General features: G+C 32.8%; 1 protein-coding gene across 1 annotated transcript in view; it reads left to right on the plus strand.

Annotated features, from left to right (window-relative positions):
* The window catches only part of LOC114333103 (synaptotagmin-6), a 149,914-nt gene that overhangs the window by 103,525 nt on the left and 25,795 nt on the right, over nt 1-20,594 (plus strand). The window contains exon 3 of the mRNA XM_050642372.1: nt 10,593-10,830. Within this exon, the coding sequence (XP_050498329.1) occupies nt 10,593-10,830 (238 nt within the window). The remainder of the gene's footprint in view (nt 1-10,592; nt 10,831-20,594) is intronic.

A 20,594-nucleotide genomic window follows, 5' to 3' on the forward strand; every position in this document is an offset into this window, starting at 1 on the left:
CAACCCCGAGATGGGGTGGCAACCACCCCCATGGTAAAAGCACATTTAGGAATCATATAGATTTTGATCCTTGGACTATCCACTACTTATTCTCAAATTTTCAAGCAAATTCCATCTTGTTTGCTTTATTTGTCGTTCGTTTGCTTTGCAAATTGTAGAAAACACGGATTTAGGTTGTCACTAGAAAGTTGCTTCCAATGATAATTGGACCGAGAATTGAGTTGACATCTGAAGTCCGTCAATAGAGGTTCACCCTCTGAACGTTGCAACCCACATGGGGCAGAACTATATGTTGCCTGAAGTTAAATCTAGGAAAATGTAAAACATCCTAACTTTAAAACAACACTATGTACAATATTTGTAAACATTAACGAGTTTAAAGGGGTTTGAACCTATTATTTTGGTGGCTCAGGCATGCTATTTCGAATTTAAAACCTGATGATGGAATTATTTTTCCGAAAACGTTTGTTGTCTTCATTTAGTCCTTTTTAGGGATGTTTTTAAATATACGTTTTACAAACAAGTTTTACATTTTTTTAAATTTAGAAATAATTTTATTCCATAAGTGAGTTCAACCCTGTATAAAATTTATATATTATAAAAAAACTTACAAATTATTTATACTCGTATCACATGTGCAATATCTAATGGAATATTTAAAGTCTATTGAGGTTTATTTTATCCTATATCTTACATTTAGTAAAACTCCCTGCAGTATTCTAAAGTAAATTAATATTTGAAGTAGAAACATGAAAGTTTTCTCACGCAAAGGTGTAAGATATTCAAAAAGTTTTAAAGACTGTACATATTTAATAAACGTATGATTAATTGACCGCCTTGAACTTCAATAAACTGGCATGCTATGAAATGGAAAGAGTAATTGCAATTCAATAGTAGAGTTAGTTTTAGAGGTACGTTGAGCACTTTACTGATACATCTCTTAACAAGGAAGTCGCGGGTGCATATACAACTGGGGCAAAATAAACAGTACTGAAATGAATATTGAAATGTTTATTATTATTTATACAGGGTGTCCAGAAACTCTACCAACAAACGAAGACCGGAGATTCCTCAGATAATTTTAAGATAATTTAACCAAATTCATCTAGTCTGAAAATGCTTCCTAAGGGCGCTAGAACACCTTAAAGATGGCGTCTTGTAATTAGTTTTTTAGTTTTTTTAAAAAGTTCCAAAACGCTTTTATTTAGAAAAACGAAAACTGGTACGCATATTTATCTTCCAGAGATAAATCGACTCTATCAATTGCGAATTTCTAGTACCGGTCATAGGTGCCCGTTTTGGGCAGGGCAACGTTAATTTTATCGTATAACTTTTTTGTCTTTAATTTTTAAGTATATTTGTCACTGGATTGCAAGGCAAGCATTTATAAAAATGAAGACACTGCTTAAAAACAAAGACCTTCAGTTCCCTCTCAGATTGAGGGCTCTAAGATGCCACATATTTTCTATATTGCTGTACGGAATGGAAGCTTGGACATTGAAGAGACAACACATAAGAAGAATAGAAGCGTTCGAAATGTGGTGTTACAGAATAATATTGAAAATTCAGTGGGTTCAAAGGATTACCAATGTTGAAGTGCTACGACGTTTAAATAAGGAGTTAGAAATTATAAAAAGTATAAAAAACTAGAAAACTGGAATATTTGGGTCACATTACCAGAGGAGAAAAATATGAGTTGCTGAGAATTATTATACAAGGAAGGGTCCAAGGAAGAAGAAGCATTGGAAGAAGACGCATCTCCTGGCTGAGGAACTTTAGAGAATGGTTTAACTGTAGTTCATTACAACTATTCATAGCAGCAGCCAACAAAGTGACCATAGCCATTATGATATCCAACCTCCGATAGGAGAAGGAACTTTAAGAAGAATAAGTCACTGGATTATTAAATTCTGAAGTATTCTAATACTAAAAGGTACTTTTGCTTTAAGTCGCTAGGATGCACCGTTTTCTAGAAAAATCGATTTAAAAATTTTTCGTTTTTTGAATTTGAAATTTTTTTTTTAATAAAACGGTGTATTTGATCAATTTAAAGCAAGAGTAACTTTTAGTACTAGAATACCCCAAAATTTATTAATCTAGTTTCGAAAATGCTTAAAAATTAAAGACGAAGCCGATAAAGCGATAAAATAACCATTGGCCTACCCAAAACGGACGCCTATGACCGGTACTAGAAATTTACAATTAATAAAATCGATTCATTTTTGGAAGATAAATAAACGTACCAGTTTTCGTTTCTCTAAATAGTGTTTCTTTTGAAAAAATTTTTCAAATTCAAAAAACGAAAAATTTTCAAATCGATTTTTATAGAAAACCGTGAATCATACCGACTTAACGCAAGAGTACCTTTTAGTACTAGAATACCTCAGAGTTTAGGAATCTAGTGTCAAAAATACTCAAAAATTAAAGACAAAAAGGTTATGGAATAAAATAACCGTTGCCCTACCCAAATCGGACGCCTATGACCGGTACTAAAAATTCGCAATATATGGAATCGATTTATCTCTGGAAAGACGTGCCAGTTTTCGTTTTTCTAAATATAAGCGTTCTGGAGCTATAAAAAAAACTAATTACAAGACGCCATATTTAAAGAGCTCTAGTTCCCTTAGGGAGCATTTTCGGACTAGATGAATTGTGTTAAATTATTTTCAAATTCTCTAAGGAATCTCCGGTCTTCGTTTGTCGAAAGAGTTTCTGGACGCCCTGTATATTTAGTATACGTGAGTAACAAAAGAGGTGTTCAAGATACTTTCCGTTCAATTTCAAACATTTTTCGAAGCATTCACAAAGGTTCTCTCTCAATCATATGTCTCTGATCGGAGGCTGTTAAATGGTAAGAATAAAATCTTGAAATTTAGTCCTCAATGCCGGAATGTAGATGGGGGATCAGTACGAAAAACAGCCTCTTTGAGCATTCCCCATATTTACACATCAGGTGGCATTCGGTCTGGTGAGTGCGGTTGGTATGTAATATCACTGGCAGATGATGACATCCGAGTCGTGGTATATGACTCCCTGACCATGTAACAGATTGTTGCGTCCTGCTAAAACCATTCTTGATTAAGTGGTAAGTTCCTGACACGACAAAATCGTTGAAGATCATGTAGCGATGACGCGATAATCTGTTCTCGCTAGCGCTCCTGATTAACAGTTAACAGCGTTCCATCGTTTTCTTCAATTAAATTTGGACCCAATATGCTGTGTGCGGATACAGCACACAAACAGGTAACATGGTCACTGGTTAATAAACCGTGTTGCCTGCTTGTTAATGTATCTGTTTAAATGAATATAAAGCTCAGACAGCCAGCGCTGCGTCGGTGTACGAATTATCATTTGTATTTGGGTGATTCCAATTCAAATCACTCAATTTTGGAGCAAAAAAAAATTTGGATCTCCGATTTGTCTGAAAATTGGTATATAGCTTCTGCGGGACGTAAAAATAAGATATTTAAGGTCAAGAAATCTTCTTCTTCCTTTTTTTCTCAAAATGTTATTTTATGCGATTTTATAGTGATTTGGTGTTTATTTAAAAAAAATTTGCATTGTCTATCTTAAAGTATCAATGTAAAACAGAATATTTTAATAAAAGGGACTCAAAAATGTCATTATATGGCATTATAACAAGTTACTTTGATTCAAAACAAGTTTTTAATCAAATTTTATAGTGTAAAAAACGTTAAAATACGGTTTTTTTTACATTTTTCTCCGTTCCCCAAATACATAATAATTGATTTTGCTGAAAATTTGCCCACAGATAGCCAAAACATAGGACTTTAAGTGGTGAGAAGGATTTGAATTATATTACAATACCAAAAACGTTACATGCAATACCATAGTCAAAAATATAGGCGTCTATTGTAAGTACAATTAACTCGAAAATATCGACCTCACGACAAAAATTGTTAAAAAGAAATTGTAATAATTGTAAACACGATTTATTTGAAACAATTTCAGTTCCTACCATTTTTGTCGAAAAGAGAAATATGGCGAAGATATTGAGCAAAACAGGTTCTCCTTTAAAATCAAGATGACGTCTAACGTAATGGAGGAATTCATCCGTGATTTTAAATTTAGGCTACTATTGACTCCCCTAAACATTAGAAAAATTAAATTTTGGGCAGCTCAGCGTGCAAGGGCAAATGCTATCCCGACTGGACTAATATACTTTTGAGTCTGATATTACTGCATGTAACTTTTTTGGTATTGTAATATATAATTCAAATCCTTTTAACCGCTTAAAGTCCTATGCTTTGGCTATCTGTGGGCAAATTTTCAGTCAAATCGATGATGACGTATTTTGGGAATGGAGGAAAATGTAAAAAACGGTATTTTAACGTTTTCTACACTAAAAAATTTGATAAAAAACTTGTTTTGAATCAAAATAACTTGTTATAATGCCATATAATGACACTTTTGTGTTCCTTCTATTAAAATATTATGATTTTCATTGATACTTTACGATATAAAAAGCAAATTTGTTTAAATAAACACAAAATCACTGTAAAAACGCATAAAATAACATTTTGAGAAAAAAAGAAGAAGATTTTTTGACCTTAAATATCTTATTTTTACGTCCCACAGAAGCTACAGTTCACCAAATATAGATGAACGTGTGAAATCCCCATTGCCTGCGCTAACAATGAAGTGAGAACGCACATACAAACGGTCTGGACCGTCAGTGCGAGTACGAGGTCCGTCGTTTGACGAATGCGCATCATGATCTTCACGCATTTTCACACTTTCAGCTATATTTGGTGAACTGTATATACCAATTTTGAGACAAATCGGAGATCCAAAATTTTTTGCCTGAGTGATTTGACATGGAATGTACCATTTAGTTATCAGCGCGCTGGGGCACTTTGACTTTGATTTAGGCGATTTTTTTTTTTTTGAGTTAAGTTGTGTATAAATATAAGCTTTACAAATAAAAACGTGAGTGTAGTCTACAGTTAATATTTACAAAGTTATTCAAATTATATATAAACCAAAACTGACTCTACTTTAGTAAAATGTTTTTGGAATTGTAAAAATGACCTTTGTTTATTTTTTATTAAATATGTTGAAAATATAGGCTTTTTTCTTTCATGTAGTATCCACAAAATCGCTATATTATTATCATTTTTTGAGCAATAAAATTGCAAAAAAGCTCTGTGGGATAAACAAATTGAATAATTGACGAATCGTCTTGAACTTTTTTGTGCATTATACGGACTTTTTAACTCAACTTTTTATGCAATATAAAAGTATTATGTTCATTTGTGCAAAAGTTATAGCAAATCTTTTATTTTCGAAATTTTAGTCTTATTTTGCAATTTATAAAGCAACAAATGATCTGATCAAAATTCAAAAACTGCCATTTTAAACCTGTGCTCATCTACTAAAAAAAGAATATTATAAATAAGATATGTATTTAATTACCCTATTTTTACCTGTAGGGATTTAAAAGAAAAAATTGCCATTTTTGACCCTTACCCAAGTAGCACAATAAAAACATTTTAGTTTTATTTAAGGTTTATAGAGGTTTTATTGTGGTAAATAAGAAGAAAATGGTTTTAAAGTTACCTTATAGATATACTGTCAGAACTTTAAAACTGTTAAGCATTGGTCACTAGTTTTAAAGTATCTAATAAGAGTATCAAATAAGACTAATTAATCTTATTAGGTAATTTGTCTTATTGTAGTTTTAAAAAATGGTTTATTCTCAGTTCACTTTAAACTAATCAGTTTTATGAAGAACTTCCGGACTGTTTGGTTTTATTAGATTCTAGTTTGTTACATTTTAGTTTTATTGCAGTTTTAAAGATTCTCCTAATATGACTAATAAAACCTATTATTAAAACAACGGGATCTCAAGACTATTATGTCAGTAAAACATATGCCTTAAAACTATTTTTTTAGTTTTCTTTAAAGTTGCTTCCTTAGAAGCAATTAGTAGGCTATATTAAGACCAAACGCTCTTAACTGAATCAATTTGGTTATGGTAAAGACTAAACTATGCTTCTTGTTAGAAACAATAAAACTATCACTCATCTCCTCTTCTTTCATGTCCAAAATGGTCGGCCAACGATTATATTGAAATCAAATAACAAAAAAAAAAAAAAGAAAAAACGTAAAGAACTTAAATATTATAAATATTATAAGGTGTAAACGTATACATATAAAAAAAAACAAAAAAAAAGTTTAATAATAAAAAAAAAGAAAAAAAAAGCGCATTTATATCAAGAACAGAAATAACCTGCGTATACCTATTCGTGCATAGGGAGCTCACCAAGACAGCAAGTATTTACCTACATATTTGGTTGGTTTTTGATGTTTTGTTTTTGAAAGTATATATAGATGTTAACACAAACTTAAAATAAAATATTCAACATAAGTATGTGATAATATTAAGAGTGAGGTACTAATGTGACAACATTTAATCATTAGTGTATATCCCTTTGATTTCACGCTTAAATTTTGGTAGATTTGTGTCAAATATATTTACAGAAAGAAAGAAGTCATTGTGTATATGACATAGTCGAGTTATCGGTCTATCATCATTTACCAAAAAAGTCTGTTGACGAGGGCGTATACTACGTGGTTTTACATAAAGGTTTATTTGAGACATAAGATAGGAGCTATCGATTAAATAATTCAATATTTTAAAAAGAAACGTAATGGCAAAAACTCTTCTTCTATACTCAAGTTTTATTATACCAAATTCTTTTCTGATAGGATCATATGAAGCATATTCGGGATTGGTTCTATGTTTTTTAAAGTACAAATATTTTAAAAATTTGTTTTGGAATACTTCTATAGAACGGTTTAAATTTAGCTGTGTAGGATTCCATATTACATTAGCAAATTCAAGTTTACTACGCACTTGAGAAAAATATAAATATTGTATTATTTCAGTGTTTGTAAATGCATATGTTGTCCTCTTTAAAAAACCTAGTAACTGGTGCGATTTTTTTAGCAATATTATTTATGTGCTGATTAAATTTCAAATCATTTTGAAAACAAATGCCGAGGTCACATAGAGAAGTCACTCTTTCTAAACTGTGAATTTTGCAAAAAATATATAATGATAAGGGTTTTTATTTGTGTTAAATGTTAATACTTTACATTTTGATAAGTTAAATAACAACTTATTCCGTAGGGACCACTCACAAATATTATCTATATCATTTTGAAGCTCTAAGTAATCATTTATGTTTTCAATTTTACGAAATAGTTTGAAGTCGTCTGCGTATAACAAGCAATCGGATGTTACTTGTGAAGGTAAATCGTTTATAAATATTGAAAAAAGGGGTAGTCCCAAATTAGATCCCTGAGGAACTCCTGATCCACTTAAAAATATGTGTGACAATTCACTTTTATATGATACTACCTGAGTTCGTAATCTTAGATACGAGATAAAAAAATTTAATAAATGTTGGCTAATTCCATAGTACTTTAGTTTACATAACAAACTGTCGTGACTTACTTTATCAAAAGCTTTTGCAAAGTCTGTATATATACAATATACCTGTATTTTATTGTCTATATTCTCCCTTACTTTATTAACGAATGTCAAGAGATTTGTTTCAACTGATCTCCTTTTACAGAAGCCGTGTTGTTCAGCTGAGATCAAATGTTTAAAACTGTTGTACAACTTATCATGTAAAATGAATTCAAAAATTTTCGCTATACAATTTAGGACCGTAATTGGTCTATAATTTTTGACATATCTTTTATTACCATTTTTAAATATTGGCGCAATCTTGGTTTGTTTAAGTTCGTTTGGATAAACACCGGAGCTTAATGATTTATTAAATATTACCATCAATGGGTACATCAAGCAATCCCTGCATCCTTTAAAAATATAACAAGGAATATTGTCAGGGCCAGAAGACCTTTTCGGTTTCAATTTATAAAACGCTTTTTCTAAATCAGTAGTGCTAATCGTCTCAAAATGAATATTATCAAAAAATTGTAGGGGTAATTCACGCATTTTTTCGGTAATTACATCTTTATTATACGAGGAATCATTATCATAGACCGAGGAAAAGTAATCAGCGAACTCGCCTGTTATAATTTTAGGATCGGATACGTCCCTATTCTCAACCTGAAAAGTACCATCGGAATTGCTGGTTTGCCTATTATTTTTTACAAAATTCCAAAAAAGTGTCGGGCTTCGTTTTATATTACCCTGTATATCTCCAAGATAAGCATTACATGCATTTTTAATTTTTAATTTAATTTCCTTTCTTTTTCACTGTATTTTACCTGAAAATCTTCTGATTGATTCCTTCTGCGCCTATAAAACTCTTTTACTTTTAAATCACTTATAATATCACTATTAAACCAAGGCGGAAATATTTTGCAGTTTTTTGGTTTTATATTAAATTCTGGTACCGTTATATCTAGAATATTATACAGGGTGTCCCGAAAAGATTGGTCATAAATTATACCACAGATTCTGGGGTCAAAAATAGGTTGATTGAACCTCACTTACCTATATACAATAGTGCACACAAAAAGAGTTACAGCCCTTTGAAGTTACAAAATGAAAATCGATTTTTTTTCATATATCGAAAACTCCTAGAGGTTTTATATTGATAATGAACATGAGGAATTTTTATCGCAGCAACATCTTAAAAAAAATTATAGTGAAATTTGTGCACCCCATAAAAATTTTATGGGGGTTTTGTTCCCTTAAACCCCCCAAACTTTTATGTACGTTCCAATTAAATTACTATTGTGGCACCATTAGTTAAACACAATATTTTTAAAACTTTTTTTTCTCTTAGTACTTTTTTGATAAGCCAGTGTTTATCGAGATATTCTGAATATTTGTCGAATCCACCACATATTTGTATATGGTTAAGTATGATTATAGACACCTGTTAATAATCTGAAAAATTATTTATAACTTAAATTTTTTGGTATATTTTGAAAAAGAAGCCACATCTCGATAAAAGTTGACTAATCAAAAAAAGACTAAGAGGCAAAAAAGTTTTAAAAACACTGTGTGTAACTAATGGTACCATAATAATAGTTTAATTGGAACGTACACAAACATTTGGGGGGTTTAAAGGAACAAAACCCCCATAAATTTTTTATGTAAATATAGTAAAAAAGAAGCGGCATCTCGAAAAAAACTGGCTTATAGAAAAAATACTAAGAGGCAAAAAAGTTTTAAAAACGTTGTGTTCAACTAATGGTACCACAATAATTGATTAATTTTAACGTACACAAAAATTTGGGGGGGTTTAAGGGAACAAAATCCCCATAAATTTTTTATGGGGTGGACAAATTTCACTATAATTTTGTTTTAAGGTGGTCCTGCCGTAAGAATGATACATGTCCATTTTCAATAAAAAATCTCTGAGAGTTTTCGATATATTGAAAAAAAAATCGATTTTCATTTTGTAACTTCAAAGAGCTGTAACTTTTTTTATGAGCATATTTGTACTAAGGTAAGTTAGGTTCAACCGAACTATTTTTGACCCCAGAATATGTGGTATAATTTATGACCATTCTTTTCGGGACACCCTGTATAATATTTGATAAAAATACGACACACAATCATTTCATTTTCACATTTTCAAACTGACCTAATAATTCCCAATTAAAGTCCCTTAACAATTCATAAATAAGCTTAATATTTGCTTTATTGAAATTATATCTACTTTCTAAATTATTACATTTGTTAAAACTACTTTTCTTCATACTAAATTCTATTTCCAATGAAGGATGTCTTATATCTATTTTTACTAATGGTGTCCTATTATCAATGTTTACGACATTATTATATGATTTTAAATTATACGACAACATTAAATTTTGAATTATATTTTCTACTTCATTTCGATCATTAAACTGGTAGTTTATACCATTTATTTGTGGTATATTATAATCACCCGCCAATAAAATATATGTACTGTTGTCAACAAACTGATCCAATCGTTCAAATAAATTAGCATACTCGTAGTACACAACTAATTTAGATGCTGGAGGAATATATGTAGAGTTTAATATAATAGTATTTCCAAACACCTTAACGTTTACAAATAAGGTTTCTAGAACTCTTTCAGAGTTATTGAACTCTTTCAGAGTGGGCCCTTTTATGCTAAAAGCGGTTTTATTGCAACCGTAAGGTTTACTTAAAAACCAAATCGTTTTAATTTTAGTTTTATTCTACAGATTTAAAGCATCCTTAAAAGACTTAATAAACCCGTTCGGTGCTACTTGGGTACTTGTTAATAACTAAAATTTTCGTCCAAATTGTGACGGACATTTTTGTATTTATAATGTATTAGGTATACTCGTATAGTACCAAAAAAAACTCACTTGCAACCTGGCTGGTCAAGTGTCCCGAATATGGTATATTTTTGCTTAATTTCCCAAGAGTAATAATTCATCAAACAAATACAATAATATGAGAACGCACGGTGACAGTCGTAGTTATTTTTGATACTGCTTCTACAACAACGTATTGCTTATTACTCACTTGATCATTATGACTTACCCAATAAAATTTTTATAATATTTCAAATATACCAACATAAAATATACTGATGCAAGTAACAAGATTATTTTATATATTTAAGGGCCATCGAGGATCTTCTCCCCAAATACGAACGTTCGCCCCTGATGGAAAAACAACATTTCACCACCACCACGAAGCTACCCATACTGCAAGTTATCCACTACGAACGTCTAGTCGATCTCCATCTCCTCTACGAGCAGCGTCTTTAGATATTAGATGCTCATCGCCAGGAACTGCCCATGCTTTATCAGAACTTAGAACACCTTCACCATCACAATCTAGCCTAGCTTCACTTACTGGTAAGTTTCTTATTATTTCGCAGCTAGAAGAAAAAATAACTAGATACGGACTTTTATAAAGTCCTGGTATATATAGAAAAACCCATCAAAAAGTATATTAATCATGCATTCGACATTTTTCTTCTTCTTATTCTACTTGTTCCTCTTTATAAGCAATTCTACTTGTTAACTGGCGAATTGATACCTCTATGGAAGGTTGTCGCTCTAGCTTTTGCGCGGCTGGACGATATTTCTTCTACATATTGGTTATTTCTAGTTATTTTAACCAGACATGTCTCCACCTACTGACCAACTATTCGAAGAAGTCGGTTTAGATGGAAAATACATCAAATTACTAAAAAACTTGTATTGGAACCACAACGCCAGAGTTAGGATCGAAGGTTCCACATCCGCAGAAGTAGAAATTAGAAGCAGAGTTAGACAAAGATATGTTATGTCGCTCCTGCTGTTTAATCTTTACTCCGAGTTTCTATTTAAAGAGGAACTGGAGGATACCAAGGATGAAGTCAAGGTGAATGGCGTAAATATCAACAGCATCAGATACGTCGATGATACGCTGTTGATTGCGGATTCCGACTTGGGTCTACAACGACTCATCGACAAGAGCAACTGGACGTGTGACCAATTTGGTATAAAAAAAAGGTATATCCTTTGTAAAAGGTATATTAATAGACCCCAATGAGGGCTACATCACAAAACAAAACTTTTTCGGATTAATAGGTAATCCATCATCAGTGTTAAGCCCTAAAATAGTAAGTATAACCTAATTAATAATAGACAATGTTAATTAGGTTATACTTACTATTTTAGGGCTTAACACTGATGATGGATTACCTATTAATCCGAGAACGTTTTGTTTTGTGATGTAACTCTTATTGGGGTCTATTAAATATACCTTTTACAAAGGATCTTGTATTTTATGTGATTTATGGTATACAGCCAGCTACAGGAATTTTATTTTCCTCGAGGAACCAAAACGTACCTCAACCTTACATAATAAATGGGCAAATTTTAGAACAGGTCAATAGATTTAAGTACCTGGGATATTGGATCGATAGCAGCATAAATCCTTATCTAGAAATAAGGTCAAGAATAGAATAGGCCAGAAACTATTTCGAAAAAATCAAAAAACTGCTTCGTGATTCTCGAATGAAACTCGAAATTTGACTACTTTTATTAAAATGCTACGTCTGGTCGACTCTTCTCTATGCAGTTGAGACATGGAGCCTTAAAACATCAACCGTAAATAAATTGGAGGCCTTTGAAATGTGGATCTACCATAGAATCCTCTAGAATCCTCAAAATTTCATGGACATCGCATACCTCAAACGAAAAAATGCTGCATAGAATATGCAAGGATAGAGAACTTTTCAACACAGTGAAAGTTATAAAAACATCATACCTACGCCAAATACTGAGAAATAATAAGTACCAATATGCTCAACTTATAGTGAAAGGAGAGATTGAAGGAAAGGAAGGACTAGGAAGGAAAAGACTATCGTGGCTCAGAAACATCCGACAATTAGTCGGAGAGATAGAAGCGGATTTTGTGCGTGATAAGTAATATGGAAAAACTATACGGGGATATGTTGAATTAGTTGTGTACATCACTTTCACCAACGGCTGGAAACCAGAGTTGGGGCCGAGGGTAGTTTTAAGGGGTCAAAGTCGCGGATTTTATTATTTTTTTTATGGCGCTTATGATCGAGATGGTGCACCAAAATTTGGGGATAAGTAGGTCATGACGTAACTAAGTAAAATCTCTAGGGGCGGAACGCTGCGTGGCCGACAAAAGGGTGGGGGTAGGGGTGAATATAAAAAATATAAAGGGTTTTTTGCGACGTTTTTTATTGAGAGAGTAGACCAAAATTTGGGAATAAGTATATCATGACATTACTCAGTAAAATCCCCAGAGGCAGAAATCAGAGTTGGGGATGAGGATAGTTATAAGGGGTCAAAGTCGCCGTTTTTATTATTTTTTTTTGTGACGCTCATGATCGAGATAGTGCACCAAAATTTGGAAATAAGTAGGTTATGAGGTAACTAAGTACAATATCCAGAGGTGGAACGCTGCGTGGCCGATAAAGGGGTGGGGGTAGGTGTGAATATAAAAAATATAAGGGGTTTTTGCGACGTGCTAGATTGAGATAGTGCACCAAAATTTGGGAATAAGTAGACCATGACTTAGCTAACTAAAATCCCCAGAGCTGGAAACCAGAGTTGGGGATGAGGCTAGTTTTAAGGGGTCAAAGTCACAGTGTGTATTATTTTTTTTGTGACCCGGCACAACATTTGTCCCACACGCAGCGTTCCGCTCCTGGAGATTTTACTTAGTAATGTCATGATCTACTTATTCCCAAATTTTGGTGCACTATCTCGATCACGAACGGCAAAAAACCCCCATATATTTTTATACTCACCCCTGCCTACCACCCCTTTGTACCCCAAGCAGCGTTCCGCCCCTGAAGATTTTACTTAGTTACGTCATAACCTACTTACTCCCAAATTTTGGTGCACTATCTCCATCATGAGCGCCACAACAAAAAATAATAAAAACCGCGACTTTTACCCCTTATAACTACCCTCGTCCGCCACTCTGGTTTCCGTCTCTAGGGATATTACTTAGTTATGTCATGGTCTACTTATTTCCAAATTTTGGTGCACTATCTCAATCACGAACGTCGCAAAAAACCCCTTACATTTTTTTATATTCACCCCTGCCCCACCCCTTTGTCGACCACGCAGCGTTCCACTCCTGGAGATTTTACTTAGTTACGTCATGACCTACTTATTCCCAAATTTTGGCGAGCTATCTCGATCATGAGTGTCACAAAAAAAAATAATAAAAAACGGAATTTTGACCCCTTATAACTACTTTCGTTCCCCACTCTGGTTTCCGGCTCTGGGGATTTTAATTATTTATGTCATGGTCTACTTATACTCAAATTTTGGTGCACTATCTCAATCAAGAAACGTCGCAAAAAATCCGTTATATTTTTTATATTCACCCCTACCCCCACCCCTTTGTCGGCCACGCAGCGTTGAGCCCCTAGAGATTTTACTTAGGTACGTCATGACCTACTTATTCCCAAATTTTGGTACACTATCTCGATCATGAGCGTCATTAAAAAAATAATAAAATCCGCGACTTTGACCCCTTATAACTACCCTCGGCCCCAACTCTGGTTTCCGGCCGTTGGTGAAAGTCATGTACACAACTAATTCAACATATCCCCGTATAGTTTTTTCATATTACTTATCACGCACAAAATCCGCTCCCAGCTCTTAGACTAAATGGACAGGCCTAAATTTTGAACTGCTAATAAGAACATCTGAAGAGAGAGAAGAGTTTGCAGTTAGTAGCCAACCTCCATTCAGGAGAGGGCACTTTAAGAAGAAGAAGAAGAAGGTCTCCCCTATTCTGCTTATGTAATTATTCCATTCTTTTTTTTTTCATTTACTGTCCATTCGTTTAAACACTGTACGTTCATTATTTATGTAGGTCTTCACTCTTACAATATTTCAGCGTATTTCCAGTAATTCTTCTCAGTTTTGTCATATCTGCCAATTCCTGGAATTGTAGTCCAGGACCAGTAGTCTTTGTGTTGTGGCAATGTCGGGTCTTGCTTATGATGGATACCATTATTGGTCTGACACTGGCTTTATAAATTATTGACTTCATATAGTATTATTAAGGCATCCTGACGGTCTATTTGCTTTTTGTACTTGATTTCTCACTTCTGTGTCTACGTCTTCGTAGCTGGATAGTGTAATAAAAATGTATTTTATTTCCATTACTTGTTCAATACTGATGCCCTCAATTTCTATTTTACATCGGATTGGTTCTTTGCTTATTGCTATTGTTCTAGTTTTCTGAGATGAGATGATACTGAATACTTTATTTTGTCATACTGAATTCTTTTACTCTTATTTTAAGTCTATGGACTTTGCAGACTATCTTCATCTTCGACTATCAATAGTACGTCGTGTGCGTAACAGAGTATTTTTACTTCTTTGTTTCCCATTCAGTATTCTCTTTCTTTGTTGACGCTTTTGATGATTTCATCCATGAAATCAGAAATCAGGGGGACTCATCAACGAGTCCTCCTGACTTATTCTGATGCCTATGTATGCAGCTTCTGTAAGTTGTCCATCTATTCTTTTTAATTTGGTGTTGTGGTAGACACTGTCTATAGTTTTTATGATATCTTGGAGAACTTCATTATTCTACCCAAGATGGATTACATCTTGGAGTCCTACTCTATCAAATGCTTTCTTCAAGTCAACCATGCATAGAAACGTTGGTCGATTATATTCTTAAGATTTCTCAGCAATTTGATATATGACGAATATTGCATCTATACATGATTTTTCAGTACGAAAACCATGCCAAACATTCATCTGCCAAACTTATTATTCATTATTCCTTGTAAAATTTTAGTCGTAAGTTTAGGGTAATATTTAACAAGTACCTCTGCAGTTTTCTGTTTATTTTTGATCTACTTTTTTAATAGTAGAATTAGTTCGCTCGTTTTCTGTTCTTCCAGCATTTTAGTGTGCCTTACAATTTTGTTAATCAATGTTGTTAATTGTTCTGTCATTATTTATTATTGCCCCAGAATATTTCAGTAATTTGTTTGGTATTCGGTCTCTACCTGAAGCTTTTCTGTTCTTCAGTTTCTCAAGTGTTTTCGAAATTCCTGTATACTTATATTAACTTCTTAATTTTTGGTCATTTCTGGTGTTTCCCGTTCTAACGTCATGTGTTCTTCCGTAACATAGAGTTTTTTTAGATAGTCAATCCATGTATATTTGTGTATGTATTTTGGTTCCATTAGTTCCTTTACCTTCGTTCTTTGACCTCTTATGAAGTGCCATATTGTCTTTTGCAGGCTATAAAAATAATGGTAAATTCTTTTCGAGAAATGTTCCCAGTGATCATTTTTTATTTTTCTTATAAAATAAATGTGTTTCGTTTCTTATTATCGAATGCTTCTTATGTCTTGATTGATATGTATTTCAGATAAGGTTTTTATTTTCTTTGCATTTCTCTTTCACTATAGTATAAAACCATGGAGTTCTTCGTCCCGGGAACGATTTATTCTTATTAATGTTGCATTCACTTGGCTGAGGCCACGATGCTTCTAGGTCAATTGCTCGAATGCAATTGCTCGAAAATCAATTTCTCGACATGAAAATTGCTCGAAATACAAATTGCTCGAATAAAATAAAATAAAATAAAATAAAAAAGAGAAGTATATATCTAAAATATTTATTCACAATAATCCAAAAAATATCCACAAAAATCCAATACATACCCAATAAAGAAACATTGGTAATGGGTAAGCATGTTAATGGGTATTTAATGATTTTAATCTTTTCCTAATACCTGGAAATTATTATAATACCTAATTATCATAATGAGAGAAAATCAAAACCGTTATTTTTCTTATTATTTTAAAAGTTCAAAGATAGTTTAGATTTGTAATAAACACTTAATCAGCATAAATCAATATACTATTATATAATATGTGACATATCACATAGTTTGTCCTAATTCAAGAATCTTTCTTATGTCTATATTTTGTATTATTTTGAATAAATATTTTAGATATATAGTTTTCTTTTTTATTCGAGCAATTGATTTTCGAGCAATTGAATTTGAGCAATTGACCGGTTACCACACCGGCCACGATATATTAGACTTAGTTTTTGCTCAGCTTCCTTCGACTCCGTCAGTTTCTATGATATATGGTATATGATATATTATATGTCTCTGCTTCCTTCTGTTATTCTATTTCTTAATAGGTAGGTATCTTGTGGATTCATCTTGTAAGCTTTAGAATTTTTCTTTGTTGGTGGTATTTCGTTATTACATAATATTATGTATTTTAATTCTGATTTTGCTTAATACAATTTTATGATCACTTCCTATTTTTGTTGATGTTAGTTCCCTTACATCTAAGAATTGAGACGGATGTAACTCTGTATTCAACAGAATATAGGTAGTCTATTATAGATATTTGTCCTATAGTATTTTCAAAAGTGTATTTGTATTGTTTCTTGTGAGTCAAAAATATAATATTAATACATATTTGGTTTAGGCTACAGAGGTCCGTCAGAAGGTCTCCGTTTGCATTTCTGATATTTTCATTATTGTTTTATTCCCGGAACTGGATCATTGCCAGCATGGGCGTTAAAATCACCCATAGTGATTAGTAGTATTCGACTTGCTGTATTTTAAAACATTTGGATTTATTACATTATTTAATATTATTATTCACCCCTCCGTGGCTCAATGGTACGAGCGCCTGCCTTTGGATCGAAAAAATCCGAAAGGTTGTGGGTTCGAATCTCACCAGAGTCAGAAATTTTTCATTTATTATAAATTAATAAATGAATATAGTTTCTGTCCTTGTGGGATCGGTACTCACCGGAGGGACTGCAGACGTTCGGATACAATTAGCGTCTCTTTGCAAAGACAATGACGTCGACTTTGAAAAGTAACAAGACACTTACTCAACACACACACTACACATGACACTAGGTACCTAACTGTTCAAAATTACCGTACCTACCATGCCAATGGCCATTAGTAACTAATCAGGCGGTGAAAGGCAAAGTGGTGTAAGTCACATGAGCATGATTTTGAGATATAAAAGGTTTTACTAGAAACATTGTAATTAAATCTACGTAACATTTATAAACATGCTTGTGATATTTTTTTTGTTTATTAAGAACATCTGTAACTCAACTAATATTTTTGTACAAATAAAACTATGTTCAGGGTAGTTTTTAAGGGGTGAAATGACTTACACCACTTTTCCTTCAAGAGTTTAAAGAGAATGTAAAGAAAGCAAAACATGTTTATTGTTTTTTACATCAGATGGTATAAGATTTCTAAAATAAGAATGGTGGACTGGAGCAATCCAGTTGAAGATTTTTCAACAATGTTGGTCTTCCCTTCTACCTGCTTCGGATATTAATTTTTGAAAAGAGGAAATCTTCATTTAGGGTTTCTTAATAGAACAATGAAAATGGCTCATTTTTTTTCACTCTCGTCCACTGAATTTTTAACCATGACACTGGTTGGTTATCTGTATTGGTTTTTCTCTTTTCGTAATTGATTTAGTGAGATTTTTCAGATCTTTAAAGTCTTCTCTAAGATTTTTTGTGAAATGAAAGCTTTTTTCAATTGAACCAAAGTCTGAGTCGTTTGGTCAGTAAGAGTGTCCGCTTACCATAGATCGACTACTTCGATACTATTATTTTCACTCTGAACTAATTGTAACAAGGCCGAACCAAAATTCCAGCCAAAAAATGTTTTGAATTTGCTGCACGTAATTCTATGTGCTTTGTGACACAGGCACTGATTTCCTGAAATCCGTTCGAAGCTGTTGTTTCATCCCTTCCATACATGTAGCATGTAGCCTAATCCAGACGATAGCTCATGGCAGCCCAAATTGTAAATGTACATAATACGTTTATAGTATGCGATAGATGTGGTTAGTTTTGGGAAAGCTAGGGCTTTCTCTAGGTCAAAAGTGAATACATAGTAAGAATCGACGGTCTGGGCCTTTTCTGTATCATTTTATTCCTAATATGAAGTTAGTGCTCAACTTCAATCTGTTTTATCTCATTATCATCTATTGTTGCAGTTTTTTTTTAATTTGTGTGGAGTGTGATGGAGGACGTATCTTTTTGTGTTACATGAAAATGAAGGTTGTACTCATTATTAAGTGTACAGCGATAAATATCACTCGAAACGGGGACAGTACCTTGTTCTTGACAGTACTTACTGTACAAGCGATACAGCACGGTAACATTAAGGTCAAGGTCAGAAGATAGATACCTACGATTGGGATTCTTATTCCTTGTGTAGTGCGATTGATAAGATGGAAAATTTTCAATATGCTTCCGGGCACAGTTCATCCGTTCTTCAGATATTTTACTAGTTGATATACCATGTCCTCGATTATCTGAACCAGGTGGTTCCCCTTGTTTTATCTTATTAATGGCCCGTGGAATTCGGCCATCAGATATCTGAAGATTACTTTCTTGTTGAGAATCAGAAGGCACCCACTCATCTCCTGAGTAAGCGAAAATACTAGGCTCATCACTCACATCACTTACTGTCGTCATCCATTGTATTGAAAAATCGCAACTGCAAAATACTAAACAACATAGGAATGAGGGAATAGTGGTGTAAGTCTGACTTGCACCACTTTTTCGTTTACTACAACAGAGATTTTGTTTGACTGTCAAGTTTTGTGCTGCTATCTATGAGCAAATGGAAGAGTTATGACTTACATCACTGTTGCGTCTGATAGATTTAAATATGGAGATTTTGAGTATGCACTTATCTCTATTCTATAAAAAAGTGACTTACACCACTTTCCCTTTCACCGCCTCTGTGCACAAACAACTGTTGTCGAGGCATTAGCTAAAAAAATTATTATTCGTTATAATCAATAAACAATTTTAGTTTTATATTCATTTTCATTACACAGTATACTGTTTTATATCATACTAATATACTTCATTATTATTGTATTACTTAATTATCAAATAGTAATTAATTTATAATCCGTGAGGGCTTGAAAGCACAAAAACAGTGTTTAATAATAATATTTTTTGTTAATAAAAATACAATATATAAAATTATAATATATACTCGTATTTACATACATACACGGAATAATCCACAACAACTAATTTCAAAATGTTTAGAATATCTATAATAAAAACAAACGGTTAATTAATGCTAATCCCACCTGTATTTATCCACCCACTACTTGTTATAATCTACCCACTGTATAGCATAGTGTAATCATCCAAATTCTGGTTCCCCGATGTATCTTTTTTTTTCAATTACACTGGCCATGTTTTTTTATGATTTTATAATTCTTTAATGATTTTTTTTTCTTTAATGGTTCTTGGTGCTTAGTAGAATCTACAAACTTCAGGTGACTCATTCGGCGCCATGGTAAGTAAACTGCTTACATTAAGGTACGAGATTACATAAGTACCTAATGTAGAAATAACACTAGCATCAAAGGTCTTCTTCTTTTGCTTCTTTCTTGTATGTAGGCTTTAAAGCCTGTTTTTTCTTCAATGTTAGCCTCCTAAATTGTTTAACACGTTCGGCGCTCATAGAAAATCAATGTAGGTCTCCAAATCCCAACACATTATAAATTGCTTAAAAATAGTTTTTATTGCTTAGGTTTAATGAGTTATGCAATATGTATGTATATTTTTTTTATTTTGGGGGGAATAAAGTTATAGCCGTATATGTGACGGCGTGGGCCCTCTACATAAATAGTTATAACACAGGGCCCACTAACTTATGGGTAACGTCACCGGTATTTTATAGAAAAACTGTTTGATTTTGGTTTTATTTGTCACCAATAATAAAATATAAATAGAACAAATGACACAAATTAAAAAAATCATACTTAGTAATATTTTAACTTTAAATAAAGTGAAAATGAACAAAACAAATATTCTATATACAGTAAATACAGTGCACAAAAAGAAACACACGTTGTACACATTGCACACCAAGAAATAAGTTCACGTTCTTTCATGATATTATTTGAAACAGGGTTCTAGACATAAACCTGGGTTCCCTGAACAATATTTACAAAAAAATAAACTCTCTTTGCAAACACCATTCTTTGAACAAAAGCGGCATCCCTTCATCAATCTCCTACCACCTGGGTTTTTTGGACACTTAGGTAGAAACCGAGAATAAGAATTTTTAG

Source organism: Diabrotica virgifera, chromosome 1 (assembly GCF_917563875.1).
Source record: "Diabrotica virgifera virgifera chromosome 1, PGI_DIABVI_V3a".
Lineage (NCBI taxonomy): Eukaryota > Metazoa > Arthropoda > Insecta > Coleoptera > Chrysomelidae > Diabrotica > Diabrotica virgifera.